Source organism: Malania oleifera, chromosome 10 (assembly GCF_029873635.1).
Source record: "Malania oleifera isolate guangnan ecotype guangnan chromosome 10, ASM2987363v1, whole genome shotgun sequence".
NCBI classification, from domain to species: Eukaryota; Viridiplantae; Streptophyta; class Magnoliopsida; order Santalales; family Ximeniaceae; genus Malania; species Malania oleifera.
The window spans coordinates 11,396,649-11,417,664 of NC_080426.1; the positions used below are offsets into that span (position 1 = coordinate 11,396,649).

General features: G+C 37.2%; 1 protein-coding gene across 1 annotated transcript; it reads left to right on the top strand.

Annotated features, from left to right (window-relative positions):
* The first annotated feature begins 17,634 nt into the window (after positions 1-17,634).
* On the top strand, positions 17,635-20,581 carry LOC131167055 (chalcone--flavanone isomerase-like). Its single transcript, XM_058125816.1, has 4 exons — positions 17,635-17,907; positions 18,021-18,179; positions 20,005-20,228; positions 20,371-20,581. Exons 1-4 carry the CDS (start codon positions 17,724-17,726, stop codon positions 20,536-20,538), a joined length of 735 nt encoding a protein of 244 aa, XP_057981799.1. The 5' UTR covers positions 17,635-17,723; the 3' UTR covers positions 20,539-20,581.
* The last annotated feature ends 435 nt before the right edge of the window (positions 20,582-21,016 follow it).

Below are 21,016 nucleotides of genomic sequence, written 5' to 3' on the forward strand. Positions count from 1 at the left end.
TGTAGTAGTTTTCATCAATGATATACTAGTGTACCCAAGGAGTTTTGAGGAGCACGAGGTGCATTTGAGGCAGGTGTTGCAGACTCTCAGGGAGGAGAAGTTTTATGCTAAGTTTAGCAAGTGTGAGTTCTAGCTCAAGAAGGTGGCATTCTTAGGCCACGTGATCTCAGGGGATAGCATTTTAGTGGATCCCTGCAAGATTGATGCGGTGGTTAATTGGGCTAGGCCGAGGAATGTGCAAGAAGTCAGGAGTTTCTTGAGCTGGCAGGTTATTACTGTCGTTTTGTTGAGGGGTTTTCAGCCTTGTCAGGTCCTCTCACGCAGTTGACTAGGAAAAATGCCAGATTTGTGTGGGATGAAGAATGTGAGTAGAGCTTTCAGGAATTAAAGCAGCGGCTCGTCACTGCACCAGTTCTAACGATTCCATCGGGAGGCGATGGTTATGTTATCTACAGTGACGCGTCCTTGAAAAGGTTCGGTTATGTGTTGATGCAGTAGGGTAGGGTGGTGGCGTATGCATCCAGAAAGCTGAAGGAATATGAAAAGAACTACCCTACTCGCGATCTAGAATTGGTTGCGGTAGTACATGCACTGAAGATCTGGAGGCATTACCTTTATGGTGAGAGGTGTGAGATATTTTCTGATCATAAGAGCCTAAAATACATCTCTACGCAGAAAGATTTGAACATACGGCAGGGGAGGTGGTTGGAACTTATCAAGGATTACGACTATACCATCAATTACCACCCAGGTAAAGCAAATGTGGTGGCTGATGCTCTGAGAAGTAAAGCAAGAGATACAACACAGCTAGCAGCAGTAATTCAGCATCCGATTCAGATGGACTTAGAAAGACTCGATGTTGAGTTAGTAGAGGATGATTCTCAAACGCTTATTGCCAGTTTGGTCATACAACCCACATTATATGAGAAGATTAAAGCTGCTCAGAGGGGTGATCTAGAGTTAGTAGAGGTGATAGCCAGAGTACAGGATGGTCGAGGGGAAGAGTTTAGTATTTCTGATGATGGAGCTCTAAGATTTCGCACCCGATTGTGTGTGCCTATAGATGATAGCATCAGGAGAAAGATTCTAGAAGAGGCGCACAGATATCTAAACACTATTCATCCTGGCAGTACGAAAATGTTTAGGGATTTGCGAGATTCTTTCTGGTGGAGTGGCATGAAGAGGGAGATAGCAGAGTTTGTGCAGCAGTGTTTGACGTGCTAGCAAGTTAAGGTTGAGCACCAGAGGCCAGCTGGTCAGTTGCAGCCACTTTTCATTCCCAAGTGGAAGTGGGACCACGTATCTATGGATTTTGTTACTCGGCTGCCGCCGGTGTTGCATGGACAGAATGCTATATAGGTGATAGTTAATAGATTGACGAAGACATCGCATTTTCTACCCATCAAAGTCAGCTACCCTATGAACAGGTTAGCAGAGATTTACATACAGGAGATTGTTCGATCCCATGGAGTGCCGGTATCTATAGTCTCGAACCGTGATCCACGTTTTACATCGCGGTTTGGAGGAGTTTGTAGGAGGCACTAGGGACTCAGCTAGCATTCAGCACAGCTTTTCACCCTCAGATCGATGGTCAAACTGAGAGAACCATTAAAGTATTAGAAGATATGCTTTGTGCTTGTGTGCTATACTTTGGAGGTAGTTGGATTCAGTTTATGCCGCTAGTTGAATTTGCTTATAATAACAGTTATCAGTATAGCATCGGCATGGCACCCTATGAGGCATTGTATGGTAGGGGATGTAGATCTCCTCTTTTCTGGGATGAAGTAGGCAAAAGACTAGTTTTAGGTCCGAAAATAATTAGCAAGCATGTGATAAAGTCCAACTTATTCGTGATAGGATTAGTGCAGCGTAAAGTCGGCAGAAAAGCTACGCGGATACTCGCCACCGAGAACTAGAATTTGGAGTAGGTGATCATGTTTTTCTGAGAATAAATCCACTGAAGAGGATCTTGAGATTTGGGAAGAAGGGTAAGTTGAGCCCTAGGTTTATTGGCCCTTTTGAGATACTTGAGAAGATTGGGTCAGTAGCCTATCGGCTAGCTTTACAGCCATCTTTATTTCGAGTTCATGACGTATTTCAAGTTTCTATGTTGAGGAAATACGTCCCAGATCCTTCCCATATCATTAGCCATGCAAAATTAGAAGTCACTGAAACTATAGCATATGAAGAAACTCTAGTACAGATCCTAGATAGGAAGGAACAAGAATTACGCAAGCAAAAGAATACCACTAGTGAAAGTTTTATGGAGAAACCACGCTACCGAGGAAGCCTCATGGAAAGCTTGAAGATGAAATTAAACACAAATATCCCCATTTATTTGATGATTTATAGTATTGATGTATATGCTTAGAAGGTAATTTTATTTCGTTGAGTCCACTGTAATTGTAATGTAGAGTATAAGGTAGGTAGTATTTTGTTTTGGGAGAAATTTTCTTTTATGGTTGTAATCTCCCAGAACTACCCATGTAACCACGGTATTCCTCTGCCATAAGTGAGGGCAGGTAATAAAATAAGTAGACTTTTTTTTCTTTACGGGATGATATTGATAGAGATACAGATAGTAAATTTCGAGGACGAAATTTTATAAGGAGGGGAGAATGCAGTGACCCGAAGAATAATAGCATTTTAATAATAAAAGGGAGAGAAAATAGATACAGAAACAGAAGGAGGCCGTAGGCTTCGTTGATGAACACAGGGTTTCGTCGACGAAGGTCTGAAGAATTTCGTCGACGAATACAGGGCTTCATCGAAAAGAAAATACCGAGAGATGGTTTTGGCTACTCTGAATTTCGTCAACGAACACAGGGCCTCGTCGATGAATTTAATGAAGGACTTGTCGACGAGGTGACGTGTCTCATCGACGAATCCCGCCCTATAAATAGATAAAAACTAGATTTTTACTCATTTCTCGCGCCACTCTCTCTCTCCTCTCTCTCACCTACGAATCCTCTCCCTTCTCTCTTCGTTTCCGGCCCCGCCAGACGTCGGATTGACGATCCGAAGCCACCACGATGTTCCTGGAGGAGTTCTTTTCAAGTTTGTTAGGACAGATCATCGGTGGGATCAAGTTGGATTTCATCCCAAATTCAGGGTAAGACCTTCTAGCCAATTTTTGGCCTTATGGTAGTTATAAGAAATGATGTAGGCGATGAAATACTGATATTTAGTTTTGGTAAATATTATTTTCAGGGTGTTTTGTAGGAGGCCCTATGGGTGTTAGGATAGTATTCTATAGGGGGGCTTTCTAGTAGTCCGGTAAGGGAAATATGCTATGCTAGGCATTTTTAAAATATTATGCAGTTTATTAATTGATGAAAATTATGTATTACAGTATCGTGTGGCTTTTGATTATGAATATAGTACGAATGTATATTTTACGATATTTTCAGTATTCTGATTTTACGATATTTCAGTACCATGATTTTATGAATCTCAGTACCATGATTATACGAATATCAGTATTATGATTATACAGTTTCGGTATTATGATTATGTAGATGACAGTATTATGATTATACAGTTCCCAGTATTACGTATGAACTATAGTTACAGTTTATGCAGCATCATGGTTATTTCAATACTCCAGAATCATGGCAAATCAGATAGATATGTATAGAAATATATTATATGATATCAGACCCTGTTGGACTTGCAGTTACAGAGCACGGTACCGTCGCTACAGATATTATGTTACTTTATGAGTGCAACCACCTATTAAGATAATACGTGGTAAGGTCGATCAACTAGGCCCTTAAAAGGTTAGGCTCCCCATCCAGATATGGGTTGAGGTGGGCAGATCTACTGACGAAGTATAGTGATTTATTCCTGATTGGCCAGCCAGGGTAAATCCAGCCTATGGGCCGCACAACCCTGTTATGAGGGGGCAAGTTATTATACACAGATAGCCACAGGGAACAGTTTCAGTTACTATTACATACGTACGGATTTACAGAAACAGGGATCATACTTATGTACACTAGAAGTACTTTGAATTATAACCTATAATACTGCTATGTTAAGCAACATGAAAAGGGGTGGTGTATTTTATTATTTGTACTGTACTTTTGTATTCAGTTATTCATGTTTATATGAAAACAAATTTCATGATATATATATATATATATATATATATATAGTAGCTCATTTGCCACACACTAGGAATAGCATATTTCGTCTTACTGAGCGTTGGCTCATCCCAGTGTTGAATTATTTTTCAGATGATCCAGGTAGGCGAGCAGACCAGGCTCGCAAATAGAATGACTTCTGTAGTGCCCTGTCAGAGAGTGAGTATTTTTTTTGGGAGTGTTTATGTAAAACCCCAGCTGGTTGAGGGTATTTTTGGGAAACAAGTAGCACTCTGGTATTGGTTTTGTACTGTGTATATATTTTCATATGGTTATGTGTATGTGATTTATGCTTCTCACTGCTTAGGTTTATGGTTGGGTTATCCCAGTATGGTATCAGAGTATGTTGAATGTTATGGTATAAAAAAAAAATCAGTTTATTAAGCAGGTCATTACATCCCTACCTCGACTTTTGGGAAAAACCCAAAAATCTCCGAAATGACGATCCAATCTGCTAAACTTGTAGAGTTTTTTCTTTTGATCCACGCAGTACCCTCCGTTTTTGGAAACGGACGACGAACGGCGAAGAATCTTAGAGAGAGAGAGAGAGATTCGCAGGTTAGAGAGAGAGAGAGAGAGCTTTTGGGTGAAGCTTAGCCCCTAAACAACTCAAATGAGATATTTATAAGGCCTTTGGGCCGGTCCAATTCATCGACGAGGCAGCGTCTTCATCGATGATAATCCGCCACACAAATCGTAGATGAGGCCCTGAATTTCATCGACGAGGACTTCCCGAGAACCTGCCAAAACCCCTTGGCATTCTCTCGTCGACGAGCGACGAGGCTCTGAATTTCGTCGACGAGGCTCTGAAGGACTTCGTTAACGAATGTGATCCTTCGTCAACGAATCCAGATTTTAAAGGTTTGGGTCTCTACAATCTCCCCTCCTTATAAGAATTTCATCCTCGAAATTTACTACTAATGGCTAACATAATCTTTTCTTATAATTTTTCTTACAAAAGAGTCGATCGTCACCTATAAAGTGACTTTGGCCTAAATTCATTACATAGCCTCACATATGGCGGAGGAATACCGTGGTCACCCAAAAGATGCATTGGAAGATTACATACATAGGCAAAACTCTCCCAAACACCTTACCATTTAATCTATACTGTCTACTACATATTCATGTACTATCAAATAACTGTGGGTGCTTCTGGTGTGTCTTAGATTATAATTCCCATGAAACTTCTTCTATTGTATGGTTACGCCATAAGACCTTCACAATAGGTATTACCTTAGTCCATAACTGCTGTATTTTCCAATCTAATATCTGCACTGGTACTTCCTCGTACGATAAGGTATCACTGATCTCTAGAGGTTCGTAACTCAGTACGTGTGATGGATCTGATACGTACTTCCTTAGTACAGACACGTGAAATACATCATGGACTCTGGATAATGCCGGAGGTAAAGCACTTGATAAGCCACCGAACCTATCCTTTCAAGGATTTCAAAAGGCCTGACATACCGAGGACTTCGCTTCCCCTTCTTCCCGAATCTCATCACCCCTTTCATCGGAGTTGTAGCGACCTCAATTTCTAAATATAAAATGTCACATAATAGATAAAATGGTCAACCCGAACCCGTGGTAACGGGGACACCTGTCAATCACAGTGGAAACCTAAGCAGCAGCAATCATAAAATTGAAACCATCCATTCATCAAGCATAATACCAGAGTTTACTACAACGCCATAATACTGTATTTTTATACATCCTCATAAACATCAAAATAACTCTAGGGTCAAATACAAAATAATTCTGACCCTAGTACAAAAATCTTACCCTTCTAACGGGGTAATATCCCTAACTCAACGGCGGCCACGACCCGCCGGTCACTCAGGGTCTCCTGAAAAATTAATTTTTGTTGGGGGTGAGACACATCTCAGTAAGGGAAAATAAACAAAATACAGCTGTGTGGCAACATGAACATTTAATGCAATTATACATATACAGTACATTTCATATTTTCGTAAACGTTCATAATATCATACTGAATAATCACGTGCTTTCATATTTTCTAGTAAGTCGTATCATACATAAACATCTGTTATACTGATAATACTGAAAACATACCCAGGATGAATAGCTAGCTAACGTCATGTATTACCCCCCATGACGGGTTGTGCAGCCCGAAGGCGGGACCCGACAATGGCTGGCCGACCACTGCCGAATCAAATATGTTTGTAAGTACGATGAGTCTGCCACACCCTGGTCCGGACTACCAGGTGGACGTCCACACTCTACTGAAAGTCACATCGACTATCCATCTCCTACCCCCTCATGGGGTGGTTAGCACTAATCTGAACATAGATATCTGATCTATATAGCTACGGTACCGAGCTCTTGAACTTAACTAAACTAACATCCGGGTTAACATATAATACATGATCATATAGCATCTTTCATAATTACGACCTCGTGCCTAACATATCACAATTACGGCCTCGTGCCGATCATATCATAATTACGGCCTCGCGCTGATATCATACATAAATACGTCATTATGAAAATAATCATTTTATCATGCATTTATAAGAATCATAATGTACTGTATACCTTCATAACCTCTTAAATCATACTGCTTTTACATCATTATCATATCAAAATATTTCTCCACGTAAAATAATATTCATGCCACACATTTGCTGTATTAAAACTATTCATTGCATTTGAAAATCATGATTTTTGGCATCTCATACGTATATACTCGTTCCAACATAATAACAATATTTTCCCCAAGAGTGCATTAATTCCATAATATGCTAATATCATACATATTTTTAGGAAATCAATTTACTCATAAATAATAGTAATTTGCGTGAAAAGTAACTGCTTTAGTTTATTCCCTTACTTGACTACTAAGAAAAGCCCCTATAAACTCTAATCTCACATCCGTAGGGTTTCCTGATCAATATCCTGAAATTGAAAACTTCCTGTATTAAACTTCAGTATTTCTACGTGTACATCATTTCCTATAATTGTCGTAAGACCAAATTTGGCTTAAAAAGCCTTACCTCAACTCAGGGATGATTTCCAACTTGCTTTCACCAACGATCCGTTTCGGCATATTTGGAGAGAACTTCCCTAGGAGCATCGTGGTGACTTCGGAATGTTGAACCAGCATGAATCCGGCCCAAAATCAATGAGAGAGAGAAAGAGAGAACCGAAGAGGAGAGAGAGAGGGCGAAGGTTGCTTAATAATGAAGTTAAAAATCTGGATTTTTCTATTTATAGAATTGGATTCGTCGACGAGTCACGTCATTCGTCGACAAATCCTTCAATAATTTCGTCGACGAAATTCAGTCCTCGTCGACAAAATTCAGTATTCGTCGACGATTTTTCTTAAGCCCTCATTGATGAATCCCCTGTATTCGTCGTCGAATTTTCTTAAGCCCTCGTCAACGAGTCCCCTGTATTCGTCGACGAAGCCCCGATGATTCCTTTTTGGTTTTTCCTTCCAAAATGCAATGTCTTCGACGAACGCAAAGCGTTCGTTAACGAAGTCGACTTCCTTCCTTTGTTATCGTTTCCATTTCCCCTCCTCTTATTATTTAAATCCCATTATTATTCGGGTTGTTAAAGGAGCGATTTTCATGAATACCATATCTCCTACTTCAAATTCCAACTCTCGTCGACGAGTATTAGCATAACTCTTATGTCGACTTTGAGCTACTTTAATTCTTTCCCTGATCAATTCGACCTTTGCAGAGGTCTGCTGAACCATTTCTGGACCTAGAATCTGCCGCTCACCTACTTGATCCCAGTACAACGGAGATCGACACCGACCACTATACAAAACCTCATGAGGTGCCATCTCTATGCTCGCCTGATAACTACTGTTATACGCAAATTCAACAAGCGGTAGATATTGTATCCAACTATTACCAAAATCTAGTATACAAGCCCGCAACATATCCTCTAACGTCTGAATAGTCCTCTCCGACTATCCATCCGTCTGCGAGTGAAAATACGTATCGAACGTCAATCGCGATCCCAAGGCATCCTATAAACTCTTCCAGAAACGAGATGTAAAACGCGGATCCCAATATGAAACAATGGAAATAGAGACACCATGGAGTTGTACAACCTCCTGTACATAAAGTTCTACCAGCTTATTTAGAGAGTAGCTGACTCTGATTGGAATGAAGTGTGCAGTCTTCGTCAATCGATCTACTATAACCTATATGGCATTCTACCCATGCACCGCTGCAGGTAAACCCATCACAAAATCCATCGAGACATGTTCCCACTTCCACTTAGGGACGTCGAGTGGCTGAAGTGGTCCTATCGGCTTTTGATGTTCTGCTTTGATCTATTGACATGTCAGGCATTGTTCTACAAATCAGGCAATCTCCCTTTTCATATTAGACCACCAGAAAGATTCCCTCAAATCCCAGTACATTTTCGTACTACCAGGATGTACAGTATAAAGCGAACGACGTGCCTCCTATAGAATAACCCGTTTTATCACAACATCATTCGGTACACAAACCCTACCGCAAAAACATCATTCGGTACACAAACCTTGCTGCAAAATCTCAATATCCCATCGCCAGAGATACTGAAATCTGGTTTTAACCCCTTCTGGATTCTTTCCATAATATAAACCAACGCAGGATCCTCCTTCTGCGCCACACGGATCCTCTCCTGCAAAGTCGGTTGTACCACTAAGCTAGCAAGGACAGCTTGATGGTTTCCTTCCACTACCTCCAAACTCAATCTCTCAAGGTCCATGCAGATCTGATGCTGAACCTGAACTGTTAAGACTATTGCGTCAACTGACTTCCGACTCAGAGCATCAGCTACCATATTAGCTTTTCCTGGGTGATAGCTAATAACACAATCGTAGTCTTTAATCAATTCAAGCCACCTACACTGTCTCATATTGAGCTCCTTCTAGGTGAAAAAGTATTTAAGACTTTTATGGTCGGTAAAAATCTCACACCTTTCACCGTATAAGTAGTGCCTCCAAATTTTCAATGCAAACACTACCGCTGCTAATTCTAAATCATGCGTTGGGTAGTTCTTCTTGTATTCTTTGAGTTGACGAGAAGTGTAAGCCACTACTTTGCCCTGCTGCATTAGAACACAACCAAGACCCTTTTTTGAAGCATGATTGTATATAACAAAACCACCATCACTGGATGGAAGTGTTAGAACTAGAGTAGTGACCAGTCGTCGTTTCAGCTCCTGGAAACTCAGCTCGCACTCATCCGTCCAATCATATCTCTCGTTCTTCCGCGTGAGTTTCGTCAAACGACCTGCTAAACTGGAGAACCCTTCAACAAACCGACGGTAGTAACCTGGAAGACTTAGAAAACTTCTGACCTCTTACACATTCTTCGGTCTCGCCTAGTCCACTACTGCTTCTATCTTACTCGAGTCTACCGATACACCTTCTTTAGACACTATGTACCCCAGAAATGCAATTTGTTCCAGCCAGAACTCGCACTTCTTCAGTTTAACATATAACCTTTTATCTTTAAGCATTTGCAATACTAACCTCAAATGAACTTCATGCTCTGCAACACTCCTAGAATACACTAGGATATCATCAATAAATACCACAACGAACCGGTCTAGGTATTCGTGGAAGACCCTATTCATCAAATGCATAAATGCTACAGGTGCATTAGTCAAACCAAAAGGCATAACCATAAATTCAAAATGGTCGTACCGGGTTCAAAATGTAGTTTTCGAGATGTCCTCTGCTCTCACCTTCAGTTGGTGATACCCAGACCGTAGGTCAATTTTAGAGAAGACCTGCATGCCCTGAAGTTGATCAAACAAATCATCCATCCTCGGTAGCGGATACTTGTTCTTTATCATTACCTTATTCAGTTCTCAATTGTCGATGCACATCCTCATCGACCCATCCTTCTTTTTCACAAATAACACCGGTGCTCCCCAAGGAGAAACACTAGGTCGAATGTACCCTTTGTCAAGTAGCTCTTGAAGCTGTTCCTTTAACTCTTTTAGCTCAATTGGAGCCATACGATACAGAGCTTCCGATATCAACGCCGTACTTGGAGCTAATTCTATGGCAAATTCCACCTCACGGTCCGGAGGTAATCCTAGCAAATCCCCTGGAAACACGTCAGGGAATTCACGTACCACAGGAATCATTTCCAATTCTCGTTCTCCTACTGATGTGTCTCTCACAATTGCCAAATATCCTTAGCACCCCCTATAAAGTAGCCTTCTAACTTGAATAGCAGAAAGGATACGGGGTGTAGAACACACACACGATCCAAGGAACTGAAATTCCTGCTTTCCTAGCAGTCTAAACAACACCTCCCTCTTGCGGCAATCAATACCGGCATAACTGGCAAACAACCAGTCCATCCCTAAGATAATATCAAAGCCATACATGTCATACACCACAAAATTAACTGGTAGTATCCTCCCCTGTATTTCAATCTGGAAGTCCCGAACTACCTTACTGCACCCGACCATAGATCCAAACGGTGTAGCCACCACTAGTTCATCACCTAACAATTGCACTTCTAATCCACACAATTTAACAAAGCCTCGAGAAATAAAAGAATGTGTTGCCCCAAAATCAAATAATACTACAACTTTATAAGGAAGCATGTCAATGATACCTGTGACTACGTCACCAGCGTTCTCAACGTCACTAGGAGTCAAAGAATACACCCTAGCCTGGGCAATACCCCCTTGCTAACCGCCATGCTGTGTCGGAGCATTCCCCCTGTATTGCTGCTGCGTGACTCCATTATTTCCGTGCATCTGACAGTCTCTCATTTGATGTCCTTGTCTACCACACCGCATACAGGCTCTTGTAGACAACCAACACTGTCCCTGGTGTTTCCTACCACATAAAGAGCAACGTGGAACTCGTGCGGCATTCTGGGACGTACCACCACTATTCTTCTTCCACTTACCCTGTTCTGCCCCAGACGAATAATTAGAAGGCGCTGGCCTCTTCTTCATAACTTGAACCTCAGCATCCTCTAGTAAACACTCCTCTGCTACCGTGGATTTATCAACCAATGAAGCAAAGTCCGGCAACTGCAAAATCGCCGTCTGCTTACGGATCTCGCTCCTCAGACCCCTCTGAAACTTCCAAGCCTTCTTCGTTTCATCAGGAATCACAAATTGAGCAAATCAAGACAGCTCTTGGAATTTGGTAGCGTACTGCTGCACTGTTAATGATCCCTGCGTCATATTCATAAATTCCTCCATTTTCGCATTTCTAATTATGGTCAGAAAATAACGTTCAAAGAAAAGCTCTTTGAATCGGGCCCACGTCAATGCTATTGGTATCGGTCGGTGCTCTTCCATCTTCTTTACAGACAACCACCATTTCTCAGCCTCCCCTGCCAACTTGAACGTGCCGAAAGTGACTTTCTGCCTCTCAGTGCAGTTCAACACATCAAGGATCTTCTCGATCTCCTGGATCCAATTCTCAGCACGAACTGGATCTGCACTGCCCACAAAAGCAGAGGGTTTCAATCTGGTGAACTGCTCAATGGAGCAACCCAACTCAGTTGTAGGACGATCCTGCCCCCTATTTAAACGCACTACCTCAACCATAAGCTGTTGCGCGGAGTCACGTAACACGCTAATAGAGTTGTTACCAGCCTTGGGGCCGGCACCCTCACTACTACTGCCGCCCACATTGGCAGTGATATCCCTGGATTTCATCTTAAAAACAGTTACGAGAATCCATTAGAAAGGTAATAACCTACCTATTAACTACTACTATCACAACATAAGGTCAATTCTCCAAGTTCCCATTCTCAACATTGACATACTCCATAGATTTGACATCCTCATTCTAACTCAAATTTCACCCTTCTACTAGGAAACAAAATGGTCAATGGATTGCCGTGATTTTCTGAACCTTTCGACTGATCCAGAAAAACACAGAAGTCTATCAATGAATTTTCGTCTCCAGATATACAAAGCAAAATCCAAGGTCATATCCTTGTCCTATACTCTGGTATATTCTAGACTATCACAACTAACAACTTCTTAGCTGAGCACATATCTCTAACGAGGCAGCATGAATCAAATCATACTTCTGACTAGCTATGGGCTCTGATACGAACTGTAACGACCCGACCCTTTAGATGGACCTAGGTGTCACTTACTTATACCAAATACCTATACCTGTTCAAGATGTGGAAACAACCCGCCCTAAACAGAGACATACAGGTATAAATCATACATAATCACGATGTAAATGTCGCGGAAAAACATAAACATCCATTGAGATTTCTACTAGACTTATACTAGAGCTTACTAATACATCCATAATTTACATAAATTCGGACTTAGAATAATTCTCATTATTACAACCCTTCAAAAAGGAACTTCATCTAAGTTTATTACAAGATTCATACACTTACGTAAGCTGACCAAAAATAATCTCCCCAGTCCCTTTAGCTATTAGGACCGACGCACTGATGGACCTGAAAACAAAGGTTGTATGATAGGGTGAGACAACTCTCAGTAAGAAATAAGGAGTTACAACAGTGTGTGACTGCATACATGCATATTTTAATAAGAACTCAAGCATTCAAAATATTTGTTTATAATACTGTATCACATAACATTTATTTGCACATAAAGTATTGAAATCATGCATATGACTATTAGAAAAACTCCAGCTTGGTATGATAGTTTGCCTATTTACCCCGTGGCACGGGTTGTGCATTGATTGCCTCTGACAGTGTCCTGTGTGTGCAGACAAAAGCCGATTATCTTTTATGATCCGACCGCCCCTTGGTTTATTTTTACCAGTAGCTTACTAACTCCTCGCAGGTCGACCATCTAACGTACTCATACTGATTTCTCATGTATGGTTGCACTATACTACCAGCATCAGTACCTAGCCCTAGGAGTTTATTTCAACCCCCGAACTGGAGTATTTTTCAACCCCTTTAACTGAAGTTTCTTTCAATTTCTTTTGGTCACAAGCTGTGGTTCCAGTATCATATATACAATTTATAGCAAAACAGTAACCTGTGCAATTCCAGTATTTTTCACAAATTCAGATAATCATATTGGGTTTAAATAGGCGCCTTTCCACTCGGTTTACCCCTATTTGTTTAGTGATTCAGTTCGGTGTATCACCGGCCTCCGTTTATCACATTCTTAGTATAACAAATTGGAACTTTGTTCCCATATTCTATATCAATAGTATAGAAAATTCATTCATTTCCATTTCAACATATATCACACAAGTTTACTCCAAAACTCACTAAATGATAGAAATCAAGTAAACATCATTTAAATGAGTAAGTAAAGGATTCGAGCCTCTCCTACTATAGTATAAATGTAAATAAATGTTTTTTGTAAAGTTTGGAGATCATACGCCGAAATCTTCGTTTTTACCAAAAATCGTAAAATCATAAAACCAGCATTTCTACTCAGTAAAATTTAGCAAATAAGTAGTTAAATCATACATAATAACATAAACTAACTTTTTAGCGGTTTAGTTTTTTAAAAATGCTGTTGTAATCAAATTCCCTTTACCTTATACTCGAAACGAAACTTCGTACGTACACGATTCAAATCGACAACCCGAGATCCTGAAAACCTAAAACCACAGAACAAAATCTTACTACAACTTCGACTACTATCCAAATATCTAATTAAAATTAAGATCAGATCCCTACCTTGACTTTTGGGAAAAACCCGAAAATCTCCAAAACGATGATCCAATCCGCTAAACTTGCAGAGTTTTCTCTTCTAATCCACACAGTACCCTCCGTTTTTGGAAACGGACGACAAACGACAAAAAGTCCTAGAGAGAGAGAGATATTCGCAGGTTAGAGAGAGAGAGAGAGAGAGAGAGAGAGCGAGCTTTTGGATGAAGCTTAGCCCCTAAGCAACTCCAATGGGATATTTATAGGGCCTTTGACCCGGCCCAATTCGTCGACGAGGCAGCGTCTTCGTCGACGAATCTACCACACAAATCGTCAATGAGGCCCTGAATTTCGTTGACGAGAATTTCCCAAGAACCTGCCAAAACTCCTCGGCATTCTCTCATCGACGAGGCTCTGAAGGACTTTGTCGACAAATGTGATCCTTCGTCGACGAGTCCAGTTTTTAAAGGTTTGGGTCTCTACACCAATGCCTTTTTAAATTAGGCTTTGTTTGATATCACTACCAAAAATTAGAGCAACAAAAATCGAAAATTATAAATAGAAATTAAAAATTAGAAACCAAAAACCTATTTGGTTAACATTTTATACAACTAATGCAAATTAAAATTTTAACTAAAAATGCTCATTTTCATCTTTAAATTAAATAATATTATAAAAATATGATCAGAATGGTAAAATTGCAAATAATACATATTATAAAATACTATAATAAATTAAAATATTATAATTATTTTACTTTAATTGGTCTATTTTCAAATTTTACTTGGAAAATAGTAAAAGTATTTTGTAGTTAACTTTATTACTATTTTTTGAAATTTATGTATTTTTATTTTAATTATATTTAAATTTATATGATTATTTTTTATTTGAATTTAAAATAATTTAATTCAAAAAATTATTTTCGAATATTAAAATTTCTAACAATAGGTTATCAGAGCAACTGAAAATTATAAAATGTGATTTTCAATTTTTTAAAAAACAACTAAAAACTGAAAAATAAATGTAGAAACATAAACAAAAGACAACACCAAACAAACTCTTATCTTTTGAGCTTGTTGGCTGCTACAAGGGAGGAGATGTGAGCAGCAAATGATGCTATATCTCAAATAATTCTCTATCTCATCTTGAGCATCCAAAACAAATGGGCTGCACTACAAGTTAAATATAAAATTAGTGCCATGCTAGGCAATGAAAAGGAGGATGTGTGGGCTGCACTATAAATTAGCCATAAATATCACATTTTAGAAATCATGTTTTGATAGAACCTTAAAACTTGTATTTGAGAGAGATTTTAAATTTAAATTTGTTTGAATTTAAATAAAATATAATACAAAATTATATAATCCATCTTATTAAAAAGTGTCTCACCCCAATATCTATCTTATATTTCAGGTCCTTCAGGGAATCAAGTCTAACGTGCTACAGGGTTGGGATTAGAATTTTGGTTTATTGCAAGTATTTGTGAGACACTAAGTTGTTATGTTTTGTTCATTTTGGGATATAATATATTACATGTAGATACATATGCATAATGGGATGATTTAGAACTCTAGTAAAGTTTTGAGATTTAATTACCTCCCGTTGCATATTTTATATTGAGTTTATGGACAGGAATACCCGGGACCCCATTTCGGGTTTGGGTTGTTACAGTTGTGGTATCAGAGATTATTATAGGATTTTATCTATGAAATAGTAGCACTACGGGTCCCACCGGGTTTGGGGCGTTATATTCAATCTTCTTTTTTTTATCCTAAAAAATTTTGCAATAAAATTTTACATAATGTGACAATGATTAGTTGTAATAAAATAAAATTTTTAAATATAAATGACAATATAAATTTTTTTATTATAAAAATATAAATTATAATATAGTAAATTATGCTATATAATGTTATTTGTAAATATTTCAACTCAATTTTAATAAGATATTATTTATTTGATCCATAAATCTCACAAATTTATGTTATAAAAAGTTTTTTTAATGACAAAATTAAAATTTGAAAAGTGAAAAGACATTTTGTTGTGAGGTTGTCACAACATATATTGGTCCATATATATATATTTTTTCTAATCTCATATATTAATAGTTTGAAATTTAAACCTTATATTTATATTACTGTAAATTTAGATAATATATAATACAAAATTATGTTAAATTTGCTGTGAAAAATATTACTCCATTTTAAAATAATCTCATAAAAATATTTTTGTTCCGCAAATTCTATGCGTGGTATGTTCCAAATTACGAGCGGCTAGAGTGGGAAAAAAATTGTAATCTTCCTGTAAGAGAGTAGCACTCGGGAGGTTTGCATGTTGTACTGTGGATCCATGTGGGTCCCTTTTCTCTGATGTAGGCCCCATTCCTGTGACAGCCCGGAAAATGCTCAGCATGAGGACTTTCATAAAGTCGAGCACGAGTCACGGACTGTTCTTCCAATCCCGCACGTGAACGCGTCGAGCGCCCGCCTGCCCGTAATTCCCATTTTAATTTTATTTTATAATAAAATATTAAATAATAGTTTGAATGGAGAAAAATTACCCGCTTTAGTGTTTACGTATTTTGCTATGCGTCAGCCCATGCTTCTTTTCCAAAGAAATAAACTATGATCTACAATTTAATAAAGTTAAAAAATTAATTTTTGAAAGACTATTTTATTCCATGGTATCTTTAGTTTTTTAATAATTAAATAATTATTTGCATATTAGTTATATTTCTTAAAATAAAACATCATTTTCAGTTATTTTAAACATTTAAGACAAAATGGATTTCTTATAGCTTTTATAGTAAAAAAAAATTATAACCCATTTAAAAATATACAAAATAACTAAATTAATTGTCTTCTCAATAAATGTAATTAATCTGTTACTAATTTTGTAATATTTAAATAATTATGGATAACATATGATAGAGAAATTAATTTTAAAAAAATTTAGCTTTAGCTTTTTAAATGATCCAATTTTATAAAAAAATAATAACCTGTTTGTAACTTGAAAAATATCAAAAAAGGAAAAAAAAAGGAAAACATAAACGAAATCAATATTTGATTATCAAGAAAAGTTAGAAAGAAAATAAAAATTACATCAATTTAATAAACAAAAATTTAATTTTATACAATATAAATGTTTATTTTTTCTTAATTTTTAATCTATTAGAATAAATTTACTAAAAATACATTACATTTATGCTTCTGTGAGCATAAATTTTAAAATTTTAATTTAGATCTAAGTAAATTTAGATGAATTTAAATATAATTTCATATTACATTTTATTTAAATTCAATATAAATTTAAATTTAAGATTTCTTCAAATAAAACTTGATTTTTTAATATAAAAATTTAACAATTTATTCAAATATAAGTTCAAATTCACCTTATATTTATTTATATTGGCTTTTTTGATTATTGCTTGCTATCCGACTCATACAGTCATTTATGCTTCCATTCGCTGCTTGAAACCCATGATTTGAATTTTATAATTTTGTAAATTAGTGCAGCCAAATAAGATAATTTCAATAGTAACCCTTTCCTATAATAATTTCAAATAGTATGAGAGTCTATCATTAGGTCATTATACTCTTTTAAAGTAAGTGGACAAATTTAATTTTTAGTAAAGTTAAGTTTTTTGGGAAATTCTTGCAAGACAGTCAAATAAGATAGGTCAATCCAATTTTGACGCGTGTCAAATAAATGTCTGTTGGTGCGTGACAAATCTCGTTGGTAATCCAGCGAGATTATGTAAGCATGGACAAATTTTTTCCATTCAAACTATTATTTAATATTTTATTATAAATAAAATTAAAATGGGAAAAAATTCTAAATAATCCCCATCCCCAAAAAGTCGCCTTCCGCTCACGGACACAGCAGCGCCTGTCCTCCGCCGCTGCTATAAGTCAGAATTCACGCCAAAAGCGGCAAAATTCTCCAAAACATTGCGAAGATGACTACTACTTTTCATCTCTCGCTTCTTTTCCTTCACTCGCTTCTCGCGACGGTCCAGACCTCCGCACCGCCGTCGTCCGCCGCGAAGCCTTCGGTCGCCGGGCTCTCGGTAGGGGGTTACTTCTTCTCGCCGACGGTGAAGCCTCCGGGGTCCACCAACACTCTGTTCCTGGGCGGCGCAGGTGAGTGTGATTATCCTTGCGCATGCGCAACCCCGGCGCACGCTATGTAACTACTCGCCCTTCATTTGAGAGTATTAAAATAATCCTTCGCCGATGTTGTCTATCGTGCGCAGGGGCGAGGGGCTTGGAGATTCAGGGCAAGTTCGTGAACGTAACGGCCATCGGAGTGTACCTGGAAGACAAAGCCGTGCCGTCACTTGCCGTTAAGTGGAAGGGCAAGAGTGCGGCGGAGTTGACGGAGTCTGTTGACTTTTTCCGGGATATCGTCACAGGTAAACCCGTTTCTAGTTGATTAAATGACTCCGTAACCAATTTACAGAAAGGTTATCCTCATGGGCATATTGGTAATTACGGTCTGTCATTTTCTATTTTTTAATATAGCTCATCGTTGAGTTTTGTTGCCGCCGAATTAATTGAACAAAGTGGGTGGCTGTGAGAAATGATGGGCTTACGTTAGGAAAATTAAGTTATAATCAATTTGCAAATTAAATGAATTGAACATAATTTTAAAATTTTTATTAACTCCTAAACATATTAATTAGCAATCAATATTTAAATTTATCCTGTACACTTATACTTTTTTTTGGATTATGCACTGGGTATCTACGCGTCCGTTTTACGGTCCACGTGACTAATCCTGCGTCCCTTGAAGTTGACCCACAACTTCAAAGGGAAGGTAAATTCAGGAGTGCAAGAGCGGAAACGAGCTCGAGAGGGATAGGAATGAGAGATTATCTATCATTCGTTGCGGACTATTTGATCCAAACTACTGTAATTTAATTGAGTCAAATATGAATTATAATTTTTTTATTCGATAATCTACCAAATTTGCTACAAATTATCTGACCTAATCCACTTTGTCATATGCTTATATTATTAAAAGTGATTATATGTAATATAAAGGATTTATAAAATTATATTTAATTTTTTTTTGTCAACGTATATTGGTCACACACCTGTTATGTTTAGTATCAATTCTCATCAATTCTATTATTTATATAAAAAAATATTTTTATGGATTATTTTTAGAAGAGACAAATTATGGTTGGACCCACACTTAGATTTGAATCTTTTGGCTTCTCGATAAATTTTTGAATACACTTTTCAGAAATTCTAGCTTAAGTTATTTCATTTGCCTCACAATTCATTTTGATTTTCATTGGGCATTTGAATATGAATTTTACACTTCCAATTTAGACATATATGGTATTAAAAAAATTTAATATAACTTTATATTATATTAAACTTTAATTCAAGATTTGAATTGAAGTTTCAAAATATATGGTCTTAGTTTTAATTTTGTCTTGGTTGAAAATTTTAGGCAGGAATTTAAATTATTAGACTAATAATTTAGTTCAACAGTTTTTTTTTTTTCATATTTTTTACAAAATTTAAATAAATCATTTTTAAACGAGTATGGAACCTAAACGATTTTTTTTTTAGGATGAATGTGAATTTAGCGATTTCAATACTAGTCATATTATTTAATTGCCAACTTGAAATTCATTCAAAATCTCCTATTAAGATTATTTGAAAGTTTTGTACATGCAAATGGTGAGATAAATTAAAATTTGAGAAAGGTATGAAATATGAGTCTATTTTACTCAAATACTGTTAGATTAAATTAATTCTTTGGTCATGTCACATTTTGGATATAATTAATTAAAAAAATTTAATTATTTTTAATTATCTAAATATGTTACATAATTATAAAAAAAAATCGTTTGATTAAACTCCCTAACCAAAATTTAACTAAATTTTAGATAGCCAATCACAGAAATGCAGATAATTTTCATTTTAGTGATTATTCAATCCAACTAAATTAGCAAAAACTTTATTAAAAAAAATATTGACCTGTTTAGTTATAGAAAAATAAGATTTTTTTTAACAAAATTTTTCCTAAAGTAACCAAATTAGTACTTAATTATTAAAGGTGCCTATTAAGGTAGCTAGATTGATGGTGAAAATTAATAGTAATGTTATATTTGAAAATATGAGTTTAGAATTTTAAATAAAATTTTATATTATTTTTTATCTAAATTTCATATGCATAATTAATATATTAACGAATTGGATTGAAATTGTGTGTAATTGAAGGTCCGTACGAGAAATTTACGAGAGTGACGACGATATTGGGATTAACCGGTCGTCAGTACTCGGAGAAGGTGGCGGAGAATTGCGTGGCCTTGTGGAAATCAGCGGGAGCATATACAGTGGCAGAGGCCAAAGCTCTGGCAGCCTTCATGGAGGTGTTCAAGGACCTCAACTTCCCACCTGCTTCCTCCATCCTTTTCACACATTCCCCTCTTGGATCCTTAACCGTAAGTTAAAATTCATTTAATTAATTAATTTTAGCTTTAATGAATCGTCATTAATGATCATGCATCCGGATGATTCATTAATCAAAAATTTTAATCAATTAAAATTTTATATATGTATGTATGTGTGTGCGCGTGTGTATAGATAAGCTTCTCCAAGATGAACGGGACAATACCCAAAGAGGGAAACGCAGTGTTAGAGAACAAGGCACTATCAGAAGCAATATTGGAGTCCATCATCGGAAAGAATGGGGTTTCTCCCGGAGCCAAGCTGAGTTTGGCTGCCAGATTATCCAACCTTCTCTCCAATTAATTAATTATGATGGAGCAGAATGAATATTGTGAAGGCATCCGGTCGGCCGGAGAAGTGATATATATATATATATATATATATATATATATATATATATATATATATATATATCTAAGCTTATAAGCTTGAACAGAGCGACAGCTAGCCCAAGGTCTAGCTCCGACTGAGTCTGACCAGTTCTACCTCGATCAGGCTGGACTTTTTGCGTCGGCTTGCTGTTCGTTCCTAAGCTATCTTCTGCCACAGATCGATTTACCAAACAAATTTGAAAAATAATATGATGATTGAATGAGCATATATATATATATATATACACCGCACATTCGCCCAACGCTTCTGGCTTACAAAATTAAACCTACAACATTCACACGCACGCTAATGGAGAGAGATCGAGGGGGGAAAATGTAATGAAAGCAAAATGGTGTGAAGGATTTTTGGTGAAGTCCTGCTCTCATTTATCTACTATTTTACTATTTGA